This window comes from Drosophila arizonae, chromosome 2 (assembly GCF_054131065.1).
Source record: "Drosophila arizonae isolate 15081-1271.41 chromosome 2, UAZ_ARI_1.0, whole genome shotgun sequence".
NCBI classification, from domain to species: Eukaryota; Metazoa; Arthropoda; class Insecta; order Diptera; family Drosophilidae; genus Drosophila; species Drosophila arizonae.
In genome coordinates, this window is record NC_142922.1 from 21,796,432 (window position 1) to 21,814,826 (window position 18,395).

The window sequence follows — 18,395 nt, forward strand, 5'->3', positions numbered from 1 at the left end:
TAAACTCAAAATGCATGAGTATAGAAATAATGCAGCTTTGGTTTTTAGCATATTTCTTTCATTCGTTATACAGAAATAAATGTATATTTTAAATTGTATTTTCGCACTTTAGATTGCCATGATGAGAGCGTAACTCGCACGAATTAGGTACTTCATTTGTTCATATTCATACTCTAAAATAACGTGATACTATGAATAATATTAATATATTAGTCAATTGGGCAAAAACATAGTCAAGTCCAGTTACGTTTCAGTGCATAACGTGATTCCTTATGAATATTGTTTACTATTTCATTTGTAATTTTAAATAACTTACCGATAATATGACATTGATTTTGATATAAATAAAACCAATAATTAATTAACTAAACATAAGACTCATTCATTTTTCTTTACATAACTTTCAATTGATCTCCTGCTTTCACTCTTGGATCATAGCAAGCGTTAGCAACATGTTTCCGTGTTGATGTTGCTGAGGGTTGAAATTGTCTTTCGACGCGCTCTCTCTCTATCTGTCTCACTCGTAGCAAGAGAGAACGAGCGCTGGCAAGTTTGTTGCCAGTGTCGTACGGCTCATTGTGCGTGCTCGTGAAGGAAGCGCGCCAGTCTAACGGGACCACTGGATACGTAGACATCGTCGCGCGGTTGCTGCTCTTCTACTTAATGTGTTCGTAATGGGCGCCCGACGTTCCCATCGTTCGTACTGTAAGTGTTGAGTGTCTATCGCTGGCTGAGCTGGTGCTGCTCCTGCTGCTGGTGTTCTTACTTCTGTTATTACCGCTGGTGCCCTCTGCCGCTGTCCTCTGTCGCTGCTGCTGTCGGCGTGACATCAGCATCACCACAGATGCTGTTGACACGTTCGAAGGCCATCGGCAATGGCTGCCGCAGCGGGGTGGCCAAAGCTCGTGAATGTTCGGCGTTCGGCGTTTTTGGCAAGCAAAGCGTTTGCGGTCGCGAATTTCAAAAGTAGAGCGCCAAAATGCCGTGAGAGCCGCGTATCTTTGCCCGTCTCTATCAGCATCTCCACATTCGCGTTCGCCTCCGCTCCGTGCCTTTCCGTTCCGGCGTCGCCTTAAATCCTGCCAATAAACGCAATGCGGCAACTGCCTCCGCCTCGGTGCGGTGCGCCTTGCCGTGTTATTTGTGCAATGCGTATAAAATATGCCATTCGGCCCAGTGGAAACGTGCTAATTATAATATGCTAATGCGTGTTTGTGTGTGTGTGTCTGTGTGCCTGTGCCTGTAGCAGCGTCTGTGTCACTGTGTGTGTGTGCGCGCTATCGCCGCAGAGTGCAACTTGTGAAATTGGCCAAAAATTGTGCGACCGCAGCCCAGAGGCGTCCACCTAGACTGAGGCACTGCTGCTCAGCCTGCGACAGTGGCTGCTGCCACCGTGGCAGCAGCTGCGGCGGCAACGGCAACGGCAATGGCGACAGCAGCGACAGGGGGCGATGTATAAATATTTGGCACACAACGAGCGCCGAGCGTCGAGCTAAAGCCGACAAAACGAAAGCAACAAAAGCAATTATGCAAATATTGCAAAAATAACGGCAACAGAATGTTTCATTGTGCACGTGTGCGTGTGTGTGAGTGAGAGTGGGTATGCTTGTGCGTTCGCGTGTGCATGTGTGTATGTGTAAGTGTGAATGTGAGCTCTCTTATATGCGCTAGCCAACTCGAATTGATTAGCATAAACGGATGCGGTCCTGCCTGTTTTTTTACCCCTGCCCAACGCACTTTAACAAATTGTATATGCAACACTCAAACACACACACCAATGCACACACTCTCACCCACGCATACACGGAGCTGAGCTGTTGTGTGATTGCGTTGTGCACAATTAGCGCCAAAGTCCACAAAATCGACTAATCAAACAAAGGGACGCCAACAACAGGAAACTCAAATTAAATTGGGGGGATTTTTCACGCCTCTGCTGACGTTGCCAGCAACAGAGGCATAGACGTCGACGACAACGCCGACGGCGGACAGCGTCTGCGTTGCTTCGTAGGGCCGCATCATTCGCAAAATACGCGCGTAATCTATTTTCATCGCTCGACTTATTTTAATCTAGATGCGGCCCTCCCCCAAAGTTTATACTTGGGCCGAGTGGCTGGCTAACTGGCGGTACAGAGGGCTTCTTCTCGCTGTCTGTCTCAATCTCAGTTTCGCTGTGCACCGTGCAGCAGCAGGAGGGTGGAACGAGGAGGCGAAGGAAAAGAAGCCCCGTCTGGCTGTGGCATCAATTTGAGGCTTTGCATTCTCCGTTGCGAAATTAAAAGTAATTTTTAAGGATTTATCACGGATTTGCAGCCTCATCGCCGGCATCCTGACTGTGCGAAAATTCGTTATTTTTTTTATTTCCCGTTCGGTTTTTGGATTCAGATTATAAATTGATATTAATACGCGTAATTTACATTGCTGCCACTTACCGCAGTCGCAAAACGATGTCACTGTCGTTGTAGCCATGGCCACTGGCAGTGGCAGTGGCTGTAGCAATAGCAGTGGCACTCGAACCACTCCCAGTCATGTCTCTGTCACTGTCACAAATCCCGACGGCCGCCCTCTTCCCTCTGTCGGCGCCATCGGCCACGCCTTCGACTGAATTTATCGCGGGCAGCATCAGTTTTGAGCTGCGCGTGTAATTAAATTATCGCAAGTTTATCGCGAAAGATGAGAAAGTATCCAACGGAAAATGGGGACGCTTGCCGCCAAAGCCAAAAAGTCTGGGCGCCAAGCTGAAATCTCAGTCAGTACTGAGTTAATTACGTGCTTGGATTTTCAGCAACTTTATCATAATCATATCATGCTTTCCAAAACAATCTTATTACGGACGGACAAGCAATCCGTAGCTAAGCAGCAAGCATGCAGCATGCAACATGCGACTTGCGACTAGCTACTAATAAAAATGCTGTTTGCACTCAAACGGCATCCAAAGCCGACTTACAACTTGAACGTATATAGCAGCGCGAGCTCATTAATCCACTTGATATAAATATTATGTATATAATACGTAAATTATCAAGGCAAACAGTTAATATCAGGGAAGTAGAAGTGACTAGTTGCCAGGATACGAACCACGATTACTACTAATTATAGTTCTCCACCAAGACAATCGAATCTCGAGCACTAGCCTGGTTTGGATAATGCAAATTGATGCGAAGACAACACGTATCCTCACACAATGCTGTCATATGCAAACAGGCAGATCAGACATTTACGTTGAACGCATTAATTCCTTTGAAATATATTTGGCCTTTATAAATTTAAAAGCTACATTAAGTGGAATTAATATTAAATGTATTTTCCCTTTAAAATAAACAACTGAAGTGCATTCATATTTTATATTACATTTTTAATAACTGCAAGTAAAATACAGTTTTTTAAATACTTTTTTTTTTTTTGTTTTTAAGCATGTTTTTAACCCGAGCTTAATGCTTGCATTGATACATGCGCAAGTCAAATACCCTATAAATGCATTAAAAGCGCAGGAGGTAGTCTGATTTGGAATATGAAATATTTAAAAATATCATAAGTTGCTTTGATTCATACCAATTTTGTAACTGCGATATCTTTGGCATATGACACGATTCTTTTTATCTATCGTTTGGCTTTTCTCATGTTAAAAGTAACCTGAAGATTCACTATCTAGACGAGCATCCTGTAGCAAAGATTATTATTGGGTTTACCTTACGTATATATAGATATTTATTTGGCTTTATCAGACTAATTCTCATATAAATCACTTAACGACTCTGAATCTCACCTACAAATTTATAATTTTTTTTATCTATTCTCTTTTTGACTGAGTCTCAATTAGTCTAGGGCATCAGCATTTTCACCTTCTACTTTCCACCAGTTTGATTTTCAAGATACCGCCATCTACAAATCGAGCAAAATAATGAAAAAAGTTGTCCCATTCTAGGGTGTCTTCAAGGCGAACACAATGTAGCATAGGCAATTACTTGCTTTCTTTTACTTATACACAGTTATACACAGTCACTGTTTCTGCTGCCCTCCTTTTAACATTGTTTTTCTTTCATTGTACATTTGCGAATGGTTTATTTACATTATTTTGTTTTTTTTTTATTTTTCACTTTTTTAATATATATATACAGCATGTGGATGCGTTCAGGGCGAAATAAAGGAGTCGCCTTCCAGCTCCTGATGGGCATTTATATACATTTTCCGGGTTTTCACTTGGTTTGCACTTTTCCTCGTTCGCCATTTACTCCCGTTTTTCATTTTTTTCTGTGCCTTCTTTATTATTATTAAACCAAAATAAATTGTTCGATTGTTTGCTCGACACAGTGTTACTTTTTAAAGGCCTCCAGTGCTGGCCAACAGTCACCGGATCCCACCAGGGACAAGGGGAGCAATAGAAATATGATGTTCCCCTCTTCGGTGGCAAGGACGACCCGCAGAGTGTGTTCACATCGCATTGAACACATGTTATATTTTCTTTTTGTTTTCGTAAGCAGTTTCTTGTCCCTTAACCAATTCTATGCCTTCGCATCGCTCCTGTTCCTGCTCCTGTCCCAGCTACTGCTCCAGCTCCTTCTGCTGGTTCTGCTGCTGATGTTCGCCCCAGCTTCTAACAATCACAATCAGACCCTGCCGTCGCGACGGTTGGTTTGTTTGCTTGTTTGCACATTCTTAACTGGCAATCAGGAGCTGCTTACCGAACCCCTCCAAATTGTGGGCCTACCACGCATATGCGTGCGCGTGTGTGTGTGTACATGTGTGTGATTGTTGTAGAACTTTTGTCATTTTGCTAATTTACCATTATTTACTTGTTGTTTTGTTTGGCATCAGCCCAAACAATATTCTCTGCATAATTGAGGGAATCTGTCATAGACGAATATGCAACAGCCAAGGGAGAGCTCGCACACATGCTACTCCTGTCGAAAATCTGCTAAATCAGGCCAATTGAAAATAATGAAATAGCCTGACATGTGGCTGGATAAGCAATACCGTCAATTGATTGCAATTAAATCAATTTCAATTTAATTGCCATTCGACTTTTAACTTTTCCCTTTTCCCGTTGCGCTTTTTGCTTTTCACTTTTGACTTCTGACTTCTGGCCTCTGGCCACGTTTGCGATTTGATCAGGTTGTAATCAGCTGTTTATTTTGTGAAGCTCTGCTAATATTATATTCATGCACTTGATCTGATAGAGACTCAGCAGCGATTCCCCATCGAGTTGTCTGTGTGTCTGGGTGTGTGTGTGTGCGCGTTGAGTCAACGTAACTAGGTCAGGGGATTAACTTTGTTAATAATAAAACACATAATATTGCTCCTGCAGCTGCCTCGAACGAATTTGTTCACTTTAATCAGCAGCTGGCTTTAAAATGTTCGTTAAGCTCCAACGTATAAGGTGGACGAGCTTTGCTTTTAGATGGAGTAGCCGAGCAGGAGGCGGGGCGGCAGGGATGGGGTGTATTTGCGGGTCGTTCTGATTTCGTTCGCAACGCAGAGTTTTCGACGCTGCCAAGGAATCTCCTGAATTATTTATGACAATTAAGTTGTAATTTCATTTTATTGCCTTCAACAGAGCCAACATTTCACCGCCGGCTTCCCCGTCTGGCCCCGCCACAGCCCGCTTGCTGCTTGCCTCAGCTGTTAGCTGGCAGTTCGTGGTGTTTGTCCTCCACTCGGCGCTTTCGAATATGTAGTAGTTCGTCTGCTCCAGCTTTGGACTCCACCAGTGCGGCTGCTGGCGCTTTGTTCTTTCGCCATTTGACGCAGCTGCGCAGCGTCCCGTCCGTATGACCATCGCCTCACGCCATCTTATGGCCGTTCCGGGCCCCTTTCATTTTACTTTCGCCAAATGCCATCGTAAAGCGGAAAATGTATGTTTTTGCCCTTGATGCCACGAACCACTTTTTGTTAAGTTTCACTCGTTTGTTTTCCTTTGCTTTTTATTTTATTTCGTTTTATGTTATTTTGTGGCTCACGCACTTTATTATATGAGCGCGTATATTTTCATATAATATGTGTAAGATGTGCCCAGGTAAGGTAAGAGTAAGGGAACAGGTTGAGGTACAGGTACCGGTACAGGTACCGGTACAGGTACAGGTTGAGGTGGCCACGATGTTACATTTTTGGCATTAATAACATTTTGGTGCACTTGTTAGGATGAGTTTTTCGTTTTCTTGGAAATAGCAGAAAGAGATACCAAATAATTCAATAGATATGCCCGAAAAATACCACCAAAAGTATTTCAGCAAAATTAATTACAATCGTTTGGAAATTAAGTAAAGCTCGTCGCTACCTTTATTGAAATATCATGCCAAAACCCCGGCATACTTTCATTTGGCGTAGCGAGAGATTAATGCCTGAGCCCGTGCATAAAAACCCACGCTGTAAAAGTAATAAAGGACAAAGGCAATTGTGGTCAGCATGACTGGACTAACTATGCCCTCATCAAGCCTAAGCCCGGGCAGTTAGCTCGCTTCCCCACTCTCCCGCTCTTCCGTTGGCCCCCTAGGCCGCTAGGCCACATTTAATATGGGACATATTCCGCACAGCGCAGATGCTCCGAGATTTGCACGGACCCTGATCAATTATTTAGTGTGTGAGGGCAGTGGTAGCGTCGTCTATGTCTCCGGTCTTGTCACGTGGCTGGTTTGTGATTTTTGTCTACGTGGAGCATGTACCAAACATTATTTAATAACACATTCTAGTTAGCAATGAAGGCTGTACGAGACCCGCTAACCAAATTAGTCAGTGTCCGTACTTTGGACACCTCCAGTACCCCCAAACACAGTCGACTTTGGCGTTTTCGCTGTGCTCTGTGTCGTTTAATAGGCCCGCAGCTGGAGCCCCAAGTTGCAGCTGGCGGCTCCTTGAGTCGGAGAGGCATTGCACTGTCAAAAGTTTTTGACACGTACAACGACTAAAGTTTTCAGCGGTGGGCGGGACATAAATAAACACGCCCTTGTCGTTGCCTCATTCCCATGTCCATGCCCATGCCCACACCACCGCCCACCGCTCACCATCCACCGCCTACCGCCCACACCCACATCTAAATCCTCGTGCCTGCGTTTGGAACTCGGCCTGGGCATGGAGGGAATGGTATAGGAACAGAGTTCCGTCGAGCGACCGGAACGTGACCAGAAGCCGGCCAGCGGTTGCTCACGTGGCCAATTGCCTGGGCCTGTTTCGTCCGATTTGTCCTTTGATGCTGCTCGGCTCGTAAATTTTTCAACAAGTTTTTATTATGGCTGCGTGTCCTTGCACAAAAAAGTAACAAAAAAATAAACAAAATCCAACGCCCCCAACTCATTCACTCACACACACGTACGTCTTTTCGTGATTGCGACGGGCTTTTTTCGTTATTTATTTAATAAAATTTAGGAATATGCCTGGAAATAATTTATGGTGCTGGAATTTGCACATTAATCCTGCAAAATGTTGCCAAATTATTGAGCCAATAAATATTTACCTTGCTCACTGCCCAGCAGCCCCATGCAACCGCACTCTCTCTCTCTAGCTTCAGCTATCTCTCTCTCTCTCTCTCTCTCTCTCTCTCTCTCTCTCTCATACACACACATACAACACGCACTTTCTCTGTAACCACCTACCAAAAGTTTTCAATCCCCGTTGGGTCTGCTGACGTTAAGCCATAATTTTGATTTAGACCTCTGAAAGCCGTTTCAGATTCCTTAAGCGTGCATTTATCTCTTTCGAACACTGTTGTCGACAGCCGGCATAGCAAAAGGGTTCTGCTTCTTGTTCTATCTATCTATCTAAAACAACGAAAATTACCATATTCGGAATCCTATCTACCGAGGCCATCAATCACAGTCTGTGAATATGAATTTTGTATTTTGGACCAATTTGCCCAGTTGTAAGAGATTTATGAGCGCACTGAAGAAGAAAATACAAATACATATATGTATGTATATGCACGTACCTTTCCAGCCAGCCATATTTTGGCCAAATCTAACTGCATTGCAAAGGTAAATTGCTGTTGATGCGAACTAACTTGGCCTTATGCCCAATTTCACGTTACATTCGAGCCAGCTGCAACGATGAACTGCATCAATCAGCGAACAGTGCACCGACTATAATTTAAATTTACAGTCGCATCACGTCCAAATTTCACACATTTTTCGATGTATTTTCAACTGGCTGCGGCCAAAAACCGCTGATGAGTTTTATGCCTCTGAATTTTTGTGTTTTGTGGCTAACTAGTTCAGCGCATACGAATGTGTTGAAAGCGCGATTGATTTCAATCGTCTCTATATACAAATCGCACAAACAAACAAACAACAAAAAAACCGACAGGCTGGCGATTTTCCATGGCATTTTGGTGGCGGCATTTAAGTTCGCTGACCGACAAATTTCAATATGAATTCAATTTTCCGCTAAATTGAACTGAGCACAAAAGATGAGCAAATTACGAGCGCAAGTTTACGCTTAAATAAATTCAAATAAATAAACTATACGCAGCTCGACTTGTTAGTGGCAACAGCTAACATCCGTCTTGTTCGTACTTACCAGTGCGCCTCCCTAACCACAAACCCAACTCAATAAGAAAACAGAAAAAAAAAAAAAAAAAATCAAAAACCGACTTGCTTTGCCCTCAAGTGGACTTGCTTGCAGCTTGCGGCAGCGGATGCCGGCCAAGATGAAAGTTAAAATATTCGTATATATTAATTTCTGTAGCTGCAAAAAGAAAAACATGGAAAAGCCATAAACCAAAGTTCAGCGGAAAGTTCATCATCATGAGTGGTGGCTGCAACAGCCACTACAAAACCTTCAACAAGCACCAATGGCCAAAAGCAAAATCAACTAAAAACGCCTGCGACGGCACGTCAAAATCCGACAGATTCAGATACAGATACAAAGGCGAGCCAAAGACAAACCCCGACTGCGCTGCCCACGCCCATGCCCGAGCCCCTCTCCCTGCCCCTGCCGCAACCAGTGCCTCGGCCCGATGCCGAGCCGTTTGCAGCTGCAGCTCCTAGAAGGATCTATAATGGTGTCACTAGTGCCAGCAGAGGGTTCTATGGCGTTGGCCATGTGCGGCGTGTGCGGGCTGGGACGGGCACGAAGCACTTTCCGCTCAGTTTGCAAAATATGAAGTTTGCTTTCGAAAGTTTGCGGTTTTTGGGCTTCTTGCGGGCGAACAATAAGAAAACGTTGAGAAATACATTAAGCCAACATAAAGAAGCATTTGCCAGCCAAGCGGGGCCAGCTAAGCATATGCACGTGTGTGCGTGTGCGTGTGAGTGGGAGTGGAAGTGGAAGTGCGAGTATGAGTGTGAGTGCTTGTCTAAGTGTGTGCTAGTGTGTGCTTTCAGCCAACACACTCAGTCATAGCTCTCAGAATAACAAGGGATTTGTTTGGTCTCTACACGCTTAATACTCAACCCGTTCCCCTAGCTAGCAAACCCATTTTCTCGGGTTCGGCTTTCATCAGCTTGTGCTCAGGCGTCGCTCCTTCAAGCCGGGCATCAGCTTTCCGGCTTGGACATGTTTGGGCCTGACGTCCAAAAGTGTCAGTTAATGAATGTTTTGTCAAACAGCTCGCATCTTTTACAGACTTAACAAAAACCCCTAACTCGATGTAACCAGTACTTCCCAATGCTTCTCCACACACAAAAAAAAAAAAAAAGAAGAAAACTAGCCAAACAACAAATACTGAGCCTTGCATTTTGCGGTGCGTGTGCTTTTTGTTGGGCGTGTGTATGTATGTGTGTTTGCTAGATAGATGCCCATTACTCATCTCGTAGGGTTGTGGCTGTTGCTGGCTAGCCGCACATCACTGTTAGAATTTCATGGATAAATGAACACAATTGATACCTTTTGTGTACTTTTAATCTAGCCAGTATAGCCACAGCCCACATTTGGGCAAGAACTTTGAGTGTCCGTCGCCTGGGATACTGAACTGGATGGAAAATCACAAAAAAAAGAGCAATTTAGTGAACACAATCTAGTAGAGTTGCCAGCTGACAAAATACAAAACTGCAACTATGTAGCTAAAGAAAAATGTATATTTTTGTTCGGCTCAAACTAAAAACAGAAAATCTGTTCTACGCTGCAGAGTGTAAGAAAACAAGAGAAAGCCGTAAAGAGAATATTTGCATTCTTGTTGGGAAGTGGAATTAAAAGTCTGCTTTTATTATTTCATTTAAATTGCGTACGTTAGGCAAGCCCTGAGCGAAGAAATCGCTGAAAAAGTTCAGACTTTGAGTTCGGAGAGGTGACAAGCTTCCAGCTTGTCAAGCAGAGATAATTTTAGACGAAATTGAGTTTTTATCTTAATATGTAGGTTATTAGTCAAAAAAAAAAGTCTTGTCGCCATTAGCCAAATTAATTAGGACCCATTTCAACTGGCGGTTAAATTTGTATGATGAAACAAGCCCAAAGGGGATTAAACAGAAACTGACAGAACCAGAAGGATTCTACCCATAATCCTGCTCTACTTATTTGCTATTATAATTGTTAACGAATCGCTTTCGGGTGCGCAAAATATAAAAAAAAAAAACGACAGAAAAAAATCGAAAAAAAGAGTTGAAACCAAACTAATTAATTGTGATTTCAGTGGCGAAATTTGTTTTAATTTCAAATTAATATCGAATTCAATAAATACCCTCAAACCTAATTAAGACGCGGCGGGCAATTGAAAAAATAAATAATTTAATAATTTATTCCATCGTTAAGCAAATAAAAAATGTTCAAAGCGAATGCTGCGGCTGCCTTTTTCGCTTGTTCAATAATCGAGTTATCATCAGTAACGAGTAATGAAATTCAGTTTACATTTTTTGTTTTCATGTGTACCACGTACATTGTGCAGTAATAAATTAATATAAACAAAAAATATACACTTTAAGCAAATAAATGAAAATAAAAACCAAACCACGCCCGAAAGGCTGATAAAATGCAATTCATTGTTTTGGCAGCAGGGCGAATAGCAGCTAGCAAACGCGCTACAATGTAAAGCATATCGAGCATAATGCCAAAATCACACAATGAAGCGTCATACAATTACGCTATAAAATAAATATTTAATGGCTGGAAACATACATTTGAAAAGTACATAAAACAAAGTGTTATTCATTGCAACTTCCCACCGACAGCAGATGGTATTTGATCGATCCAGCGATGAGAGCGCCATGAATACGCCGACTATGAATGCCAATATGAATATGAGCACGGGCATCAATGGGAGCACATATATTGACCAGCCGTAGGAGCCAACATATATGTATGTACGACGCCATCGTTGATGATGATAACAATAAAATATGAAAATTCAAAAAATGCAAATTGTCAAAATCTGAGGGTGCACAATAAAATCGACCATAAAGAACATCAAATCAACAGCGGACGCTAAGCAACGATAACATACACACACTCGACACCAACGTCAGCCAATAGCAACACAACAACAAATAGCAACAACTACAACAACAACAACAGCAGTAGAAGCAGCAACAACAGCAACAACAAAGAACAAGCAAATCAACTCTGGCCGGTGGCAATGGCCGAGCCGGATCCAAATCCCGCACAGCATCTGCAATGGCAGCGCTGCCAGCATCCTGCTCTGGATCGACCACAGCTACAGCAGCAACCTAGCAAATGTCGGCACGTGCACAACGAGTGCTCCTGGGGCCATGGCTGGAGCAGAGTCGCCTGGCTGCTGGCTGCTGTGTGCCTGCTGACGCGGCCCGTCATGCCGGAAGTTATTTATCGAGTTGATCCTTTGGGTAAATGTTTTGTTTTATTCTCTTTTTGGCGTTTCCTTTTTATTTTGTTCACATTTCAGCCACATCTACATGTAGAAATTCGCGTCGGTTTTGCGTTTTATCTGCAGCAATAACCGTCCGCTATCACTCCGACCACTCCGCTCCCCCAAGCTGGGATGCTGTGACGCTTTTTAGCTAATGCTCGGCAAATGCAGGCGCCAAGTTACCCCTCCCACACCGCCTCCTCCCTGCTAGATGAACTCATCTGGCGATTTTCCCGCTACCAGATATGAATATATATATAGTTGAATATATATAAATGTTTATGTATTTGTATATAAATCATAATTAAGCACAAATACACACTGGAAGTGGCTGTTTATGGCCTTTGTGTATTTCTCGTTGTCCAGTTTGTGTTGAAAGCGGCCAAAACCAAATATTTTCCACGGACAAAGTTTCACAAATGATCTGAAAAGCGAGAGCGACCAAATATTTATGTTCGTCATTAATGATTAATAGGGTAGCCGAAGCAAACATTCATAAATTAAACCACATTAATTAACTGCCCGTCAAGAGTAGATACTTGAATAGAGATGCCTGCCAATCTTCGTTCCATTGTCATGAATGTTGAATCATGACCATGAACTACTTTGCGATTACTTATCTCAAAACTCTTATAATCATATATACAGACACAGATTTATATGTATGTATGCATGGCATGTATGTATGTACATCTTCTAATTTGAATGCTTTTCTTAAGGGCATTTTAACTTTTTCATTGAGCGCGTAACAGCATATATATGTATATAATCAATTTAACCTATTTCTAGATTAAAAAGCGTTTCCATATTAAGATAGTTTTACAGGCATACTTGAAAGTATCGAAACACAATTTGATATGCCGACTATAGGAATTATTGGAATTACATCTATATAAAAAAAGATATTGTATCAAAATAAAAGATTATTAAATTATCAGTTGATCAGTTCAAACGAGTTTAATGCTAATTTAATTAATTTAATTACTTAACTTTATAAATCAAAAATATAAATTTACATATATACATATATATACACATTTTTTTTTTTTTTTTCGAAAAAAAGCTTTATAGAAAGAATCGATTTAATATTAGTTTTCAAATATCTTGAGCTAATGTAATATATTTATATCTAGAAATTATATTATATCATAAATACTATTTATCAAGCACATATGTGTATTATTCAGTCCAGAGTCAGGGTATTTAATCTTCAATGTTTGTTCATCCTAATGGAAACTTTATTAGCCAGCAACATAAAATTTATGTTTTATTTTCCATTTGCTTTATTTTCCACACATAGTTTGCACTATATATACCGAGTATGAAAACCCGCACACATATGGGATATACTTAGCTATAAAATTCTTTTTCTTTTTTCGCTGTCGTTGCAAAAGATGACGCACTTCAGCATCTTTGCTTCTCTGTCAGCAGCTTTCAATATGCGCTGAATTTATCGATTGGAGCCGTCGTCAGATTGAAAAAGTTTCTCAAAATTAATTATTCGCACCATCATCATGTCGATAGAGATTGAAATGAAAATGAAATGAAAATATTTAATGTGTTTATTTCATTATTATATACATTATATTTTATTCATTCGACACTCACACAGAAATATTTAGTGTGAAGCATTGCCAAAAGGTGTACTGTGTCACATGATTCTCTTATACTACGCGGCTCCTATAGCTGCCTGTATAAGAGAGCTGGCAACAACTTTCAAGTGCACTTAGAAGGGATTCGCAGGCATCGACAAATTTCACGCTCACATGAGCAGAGCCATGAACTTGGCAACGCGTGTAATTAATAAATATTTTTACCAACTTTCTTTTTAAGTGCTTAACGGTCTGGATCATTAATTTCAAGGCCGAGGTAGATAAACATGTCAGCTATACCAACTCGGTCGAAACTTCCGATTTATGTGTTGTCGCAGCAGCCATTAAATGGCGCGTCGTTAATAGCGAACTTTAGCGTCTCGCACTTGCCATAAATATTCAATTGCTACTCGGATGTACATGTAATGAATGTATGTGCATGTGTGTGTGTGTGTGGGGGGGGGGGGGGGGTGGTAGTGATTCTGGTTTTCTTTATTTATTTTTTTTAATATTTTTAGATAGATAAGGCACACGTAGACATTGGTATTTGTATACATATGCCAGGCAGACCCGCCCACCTAATCATAGACTCAGGCGAGCTAGGAGGAGCCGCCGTACTGTACTGAGTGCGACTGGCGCCTTGGGTCGCGTTGATAACGGAAACTTTCACGGCCTACGCGCTTGTTTCACATTTCCCAGCGTCGGTTCGCATTAAGATGTGCTTTAATCTTTCATCTGTGGCTGGGCTGGTCTAGGCGGCAACAGTAGGCCTGGAGATGGAGGTGTCGGTGGCATGTTGTTGTCCTTGTGCCTTTGTCATATACGATGCCTTTTAGTGTCTTGCTTGAGCTGTAAAATTTAACTGGGGGCGACAGAATGCTGAACACTCGCACACGAGTGACTCAACAGTCCTTAACAATGGCTGAGTAGGCGGCACCATCTTCAACTCTCAGCCGCTTCAACTCTATGGCCTCATACACGCGCACAAGAAGCCGCAGGGTCGTTAATACCCTTCTTTTGGTTTTCTCCCCTCGTCATACCCTGTAAACAACAACAAGGAAGCAAACAAGGATATGCCAGATGTGAATCTAAAAATGGAAACAATAAAAAAAAAAGTTTTGATAAACTCTTTGTTCGAGGATATATTTAAATTAGGAATATAATTTAAATCACTTAAAATGCTTTAGTGCTTATTCGAGTGAGATTTCTTTAGCTACAGGGCAGGGTATCACGTTGGTCGTCTCGCTTTGTTTGCGCTCAATATTAAAACACTTCTGTTTGGCTGGTGGCGGTAGCTGTCGAGGTTTGTTCAGCTAAATAACCAGGTAAATGCTTACCAAAATTATGAAAAGTGAAAGAGTTATTATCATTTTATGTCGCATAAATTTGCATGAGCCGTCCACGTGGAGTGCCTGCTGGGTCTGCGCCCAAGGTAGGGCGCTCCTTGGCGGTCGTAAACTGTTGAGCAAACGTCGCCCGGCTGCTGCTGATTTAGGGGGACCATAAACGTGCATACGTGTAATGCGTACTTTGTGCCCAGTTGCCGATGCTCCTGCCGGTGGGACTTTAACTGCGGCTCCTTAACAGAAGCATCTCTGCCTCTCTAATGGCCGCAACCAGTGCGCAATTGCAATTATTAAGATGCTCCAGTAGGATTGTGATTCCAGGTTGTCAGAGTGCTTTATAATATGTTGGGGGCACAATTATCAAATTCAGATTGCGCAATATACAAAGCAACACCATTCAACTCGTATTACAGTTGCAGTTTTGACAACTTCATGATAATATGATATGGCCTTTGTTATGCGACTATTCGCAATTCAATACACAAAATCGAACTATATGCCGGAGCGTGTTTCGGGTGGAAAATTGGTTTTCAATAATAGAAATGCTAGATGAACGTATACAAATGAATACAAATACATACAAATATACGCAAATATACACAAATTGTATATTATTCATGTGTGTGCCGCACATGTGCTACATACACTCACACACACATATGCATACATATACCGCCCGCCATGCTGTTGGCGTTTTCTACTCGAATTGCTAGTCGCACTCGTAGCACACATTGTCAAACCACCTTCTATCCCCCTAATGCCCGTATTACCCCCTTTTTTGGCAGCCGTTGTAAGGCATTTGTTTTGTAGTGTAAACACTTACTCATGCATACACACATTTTCGCATACTTTTGCACACACAAACACACACAGACACACATGGGCAAACAATTTGGGTAATGAAGTCAGTGGCTCAGAGGATGCCCCATCAACGTTGTCGCCTCTAAAGTGGATAAGAGAAATGTACAATAAACAGAAACAAATGGCACACCATTTTTTTCGCTGGAAAAGTGAAATAAAAAAAGGAAAAACACTTGAAAAATAATTTCACATGAAATTGAATGTCTGAGTTTGCTTAGGTGTCAAGTGTCAGTTAAGTTAGAAGACTGAACGATTGCATAATGGAAATTCAATTTACTTCAAGACTATTTTTCCATTAGACACTGCGGCATTACCTGCCACACTTCAGTGCGCATCAATTCCATTTCGTTTAACGTTCATAACAAACACAATTAATTTACTCGCTGTTGTATTTTTCTGTTACTTAACCACCGACAAAGCAATGAATTCAAAACCATTGCTCCAAATGACATTTCAATTGAAAAATACAGTAGCATTCTGTAAGACTTGTGCATTGTATACCCAATAGAAAGGACAAAATAAGAAAAAAAAAAATATATATATATATTTGAAGAACACGAAAATTCACAATATTCGACATGTCGATACCACATCTACTTGCCACCATGTGGAGCTATTATAATTGAATTTAGCTTGATACAGTTTATTAATGTCAAATGCAATTCTTCGAAAAATAACCCAATTCTTGAATGTGTGCCAAATTTAATTGAATGATTTTTCTGTAGCCTTAAAAATACGAAACGATAAAATTGGCTGAATATGTTGACAGAAGCAAGAAAGAAGAGCAAGCTTGATGAAACCGAAATGTGGATGCCCTTTGATTTACTGTGATCTTGAGAGTATTATGAGCAACAAAGACTAAGATTTTCTAATAATTTGCTATAGAATTCTTCACATTAATGCAGTATAAAATAGAAAAAATTGAAAAAGCTCTCCAATTTTTTAAATGATATATATGTCTACTGCATCAACAAATGAATCAATATGAAGAATTCTTATTAAAAAATATCTATGTACTTTTTTTGAACTCACCGCAAGCGACGAGCAGGAGAGCGAGCACAAAGCTAGTGAATACAGGGAGAGTGATATTACATCTCTTACAACTACAACTTCAAATGTTGTTATTACAAGTTATTAGTATTTATCTAAAATGAATTACGCAGCAAATCGATATTGACATGTTAAATGATAATATAAATATAAGCCCATTCAATGCAGACAAACGAATAAATATTTTTTTATCAATACACTCACATTGAGATTTTCTAAAAGAACAACATTTGATTTTTGTTAAATTTGTTTTTTAATCCATCCGAATTTGAGTGCCAAAAGCATATTGGCGTACATACCATTGATTTCGCTTTGAGCTAGGGATCTTTAATTTAACAAACAATGCGAAATTCTACATGTAGCTGAATCACTGTTTGCATTTGATATGCGTTTTGTGAATGTTATTTGTTTTTGTTCTTAGCTTCTATATTTCTCTTTTTGACTTTTGCTTTCTGCCTCATTCATATATTAATGCAGCCTCACTTTGGCAATGTTTGCTTTCAGCCCTGCTGGCGGCCACCTTGCGGACGTACCAGCGTGCCGGATGCGATTCAGAACAGCTGTCACTCAGCTGTCCACGTGGCACTAGCATTTCCATAGAGCTGGCCCAGTACGGACGAGCGGGCGGTAAGTTCGATTGTCACGTACGAATCAGCGAAGTGAATGCTGGACTGTAAGTGGCGACCGGAGTGGTGACGGTGCCGGAGGTGCAGTTGGGTCCGTCCAGCGTCAAGTGAACAGAACAACGGATGGTCGGGCCCTTCGACTGACTAGAGCGACTGCCAATATCGCAATTGATTGATTGTTGCCCAAAGTTTGTCCGTTACACGCGTCGATTGTACGCATTGTATTTTACTTATTTGTGTGCGCACGTGGCCATGTTTTGGCTCTCTGTGTACTTGTCGACGCCCCCTCGAGTGGCACTAGTTGTGGCAGTAGTTGTAGTAGTATGCACGCAAACAAGCAGACAATCACAATGAAAGCAAATGAGAAGCGAGCCGTGCTTCGCATACGCCCATATCGAGTATACGTATGGATGGACGTCCGTGGCGATTTTCCGAGATGCTCGCAGATTGAGTTGCGTTTGCATTGAACGCTATTTCCACTCGGCTCTGGCCACATTCCACATGCCACTCGACCTCCGAAGACCACTCTGACCCACTTCACTCCACTTTGGCGCTACCCACTTTGCACCGCTTCGCATCACTTCAGCGTGCTTCGAAAAATCGACGACGACAACGCCAACAATAACAACAACAACAAATTTGCCCTCTCGTCCACTTGAACAGATTTATCCGACCACAGCTTGTGTCCGCCTGTGTCGCAGGAGGACCTCACCACGACCGGAAGTGCCGGCGATGCTGTCATCCACAGCGGCACAGAAATCGAAGTCAAACCGCCGGAAACGTGTACCGTAAGCGGATTACAGGTAAGCTGAATCAGTATAATTGCAATTCCATCATCGTCGCACTCATCATCGAAAGAAGGCTCAGCCATGTTCAGCACACGGCTGGCTCCATACAACCACACACATACACATATATATATATATATATATATATATATATATATGTATATATATATATATATATATATATATACTCATAGACGTCCACTTATTCATATATGTATTAAGCTACCTATTACATACTGCAGCGACATCAGGCTGCTTCAACGACTCAGGTTCGCCTCGGCTTACCTTTTTCCTAAATGTATTTTTCCCATTTTCCGCACGATTCCACAGTGTGCATTCAAAGACATTGCCGTATATACAAGCGCGATAAAATAGCTCCCTTTTGGTCAGAA

At 41.7% G+C, this 18,395-nt stretch overlaps 1 protein-coding gene across 10 annotated transcripts in view; it reads left to right on the forward strand.

Moving 5' to 3' along the window:
- The first annotated feature begins 565 nt into the window (after positions 1-565).
- LOC108621674 (uncharacterized) overlaps positions 566-18,395 on the forward strand; it is a 31,761-nt gene continuing 13,931 nt past the window's right edge. For 2 of the 10 annotated variants that reach the window (XM_089461840.1, XM_018019127.2), the window contains exons 1-4: positions 566-705; positions 10,805-11,717; positions 17,094-17,216; positions 17,879-18,018. In XM_089461840.1, the coding sequence (XP_089317966.1) occupies positions 11,492-11,717; positions 17,094-17,216; positions 17,879-18,018 (489 nt within the window). In that variant the 5' untranslated portion in view covers positions 566-705; positions 10,805-11,491. Of the gene's footprint in view, positions 706-10,671; positions 11,718-17,093; positions 17,217-17,878; positions 18,019-18,395 lie in introns of all 10 variants that reach the window. The other 8 variants (XM_089461986.1, XM_089461916.1, XM_089462042.1 and 5 more) reach the window with 8 other exon arrangements.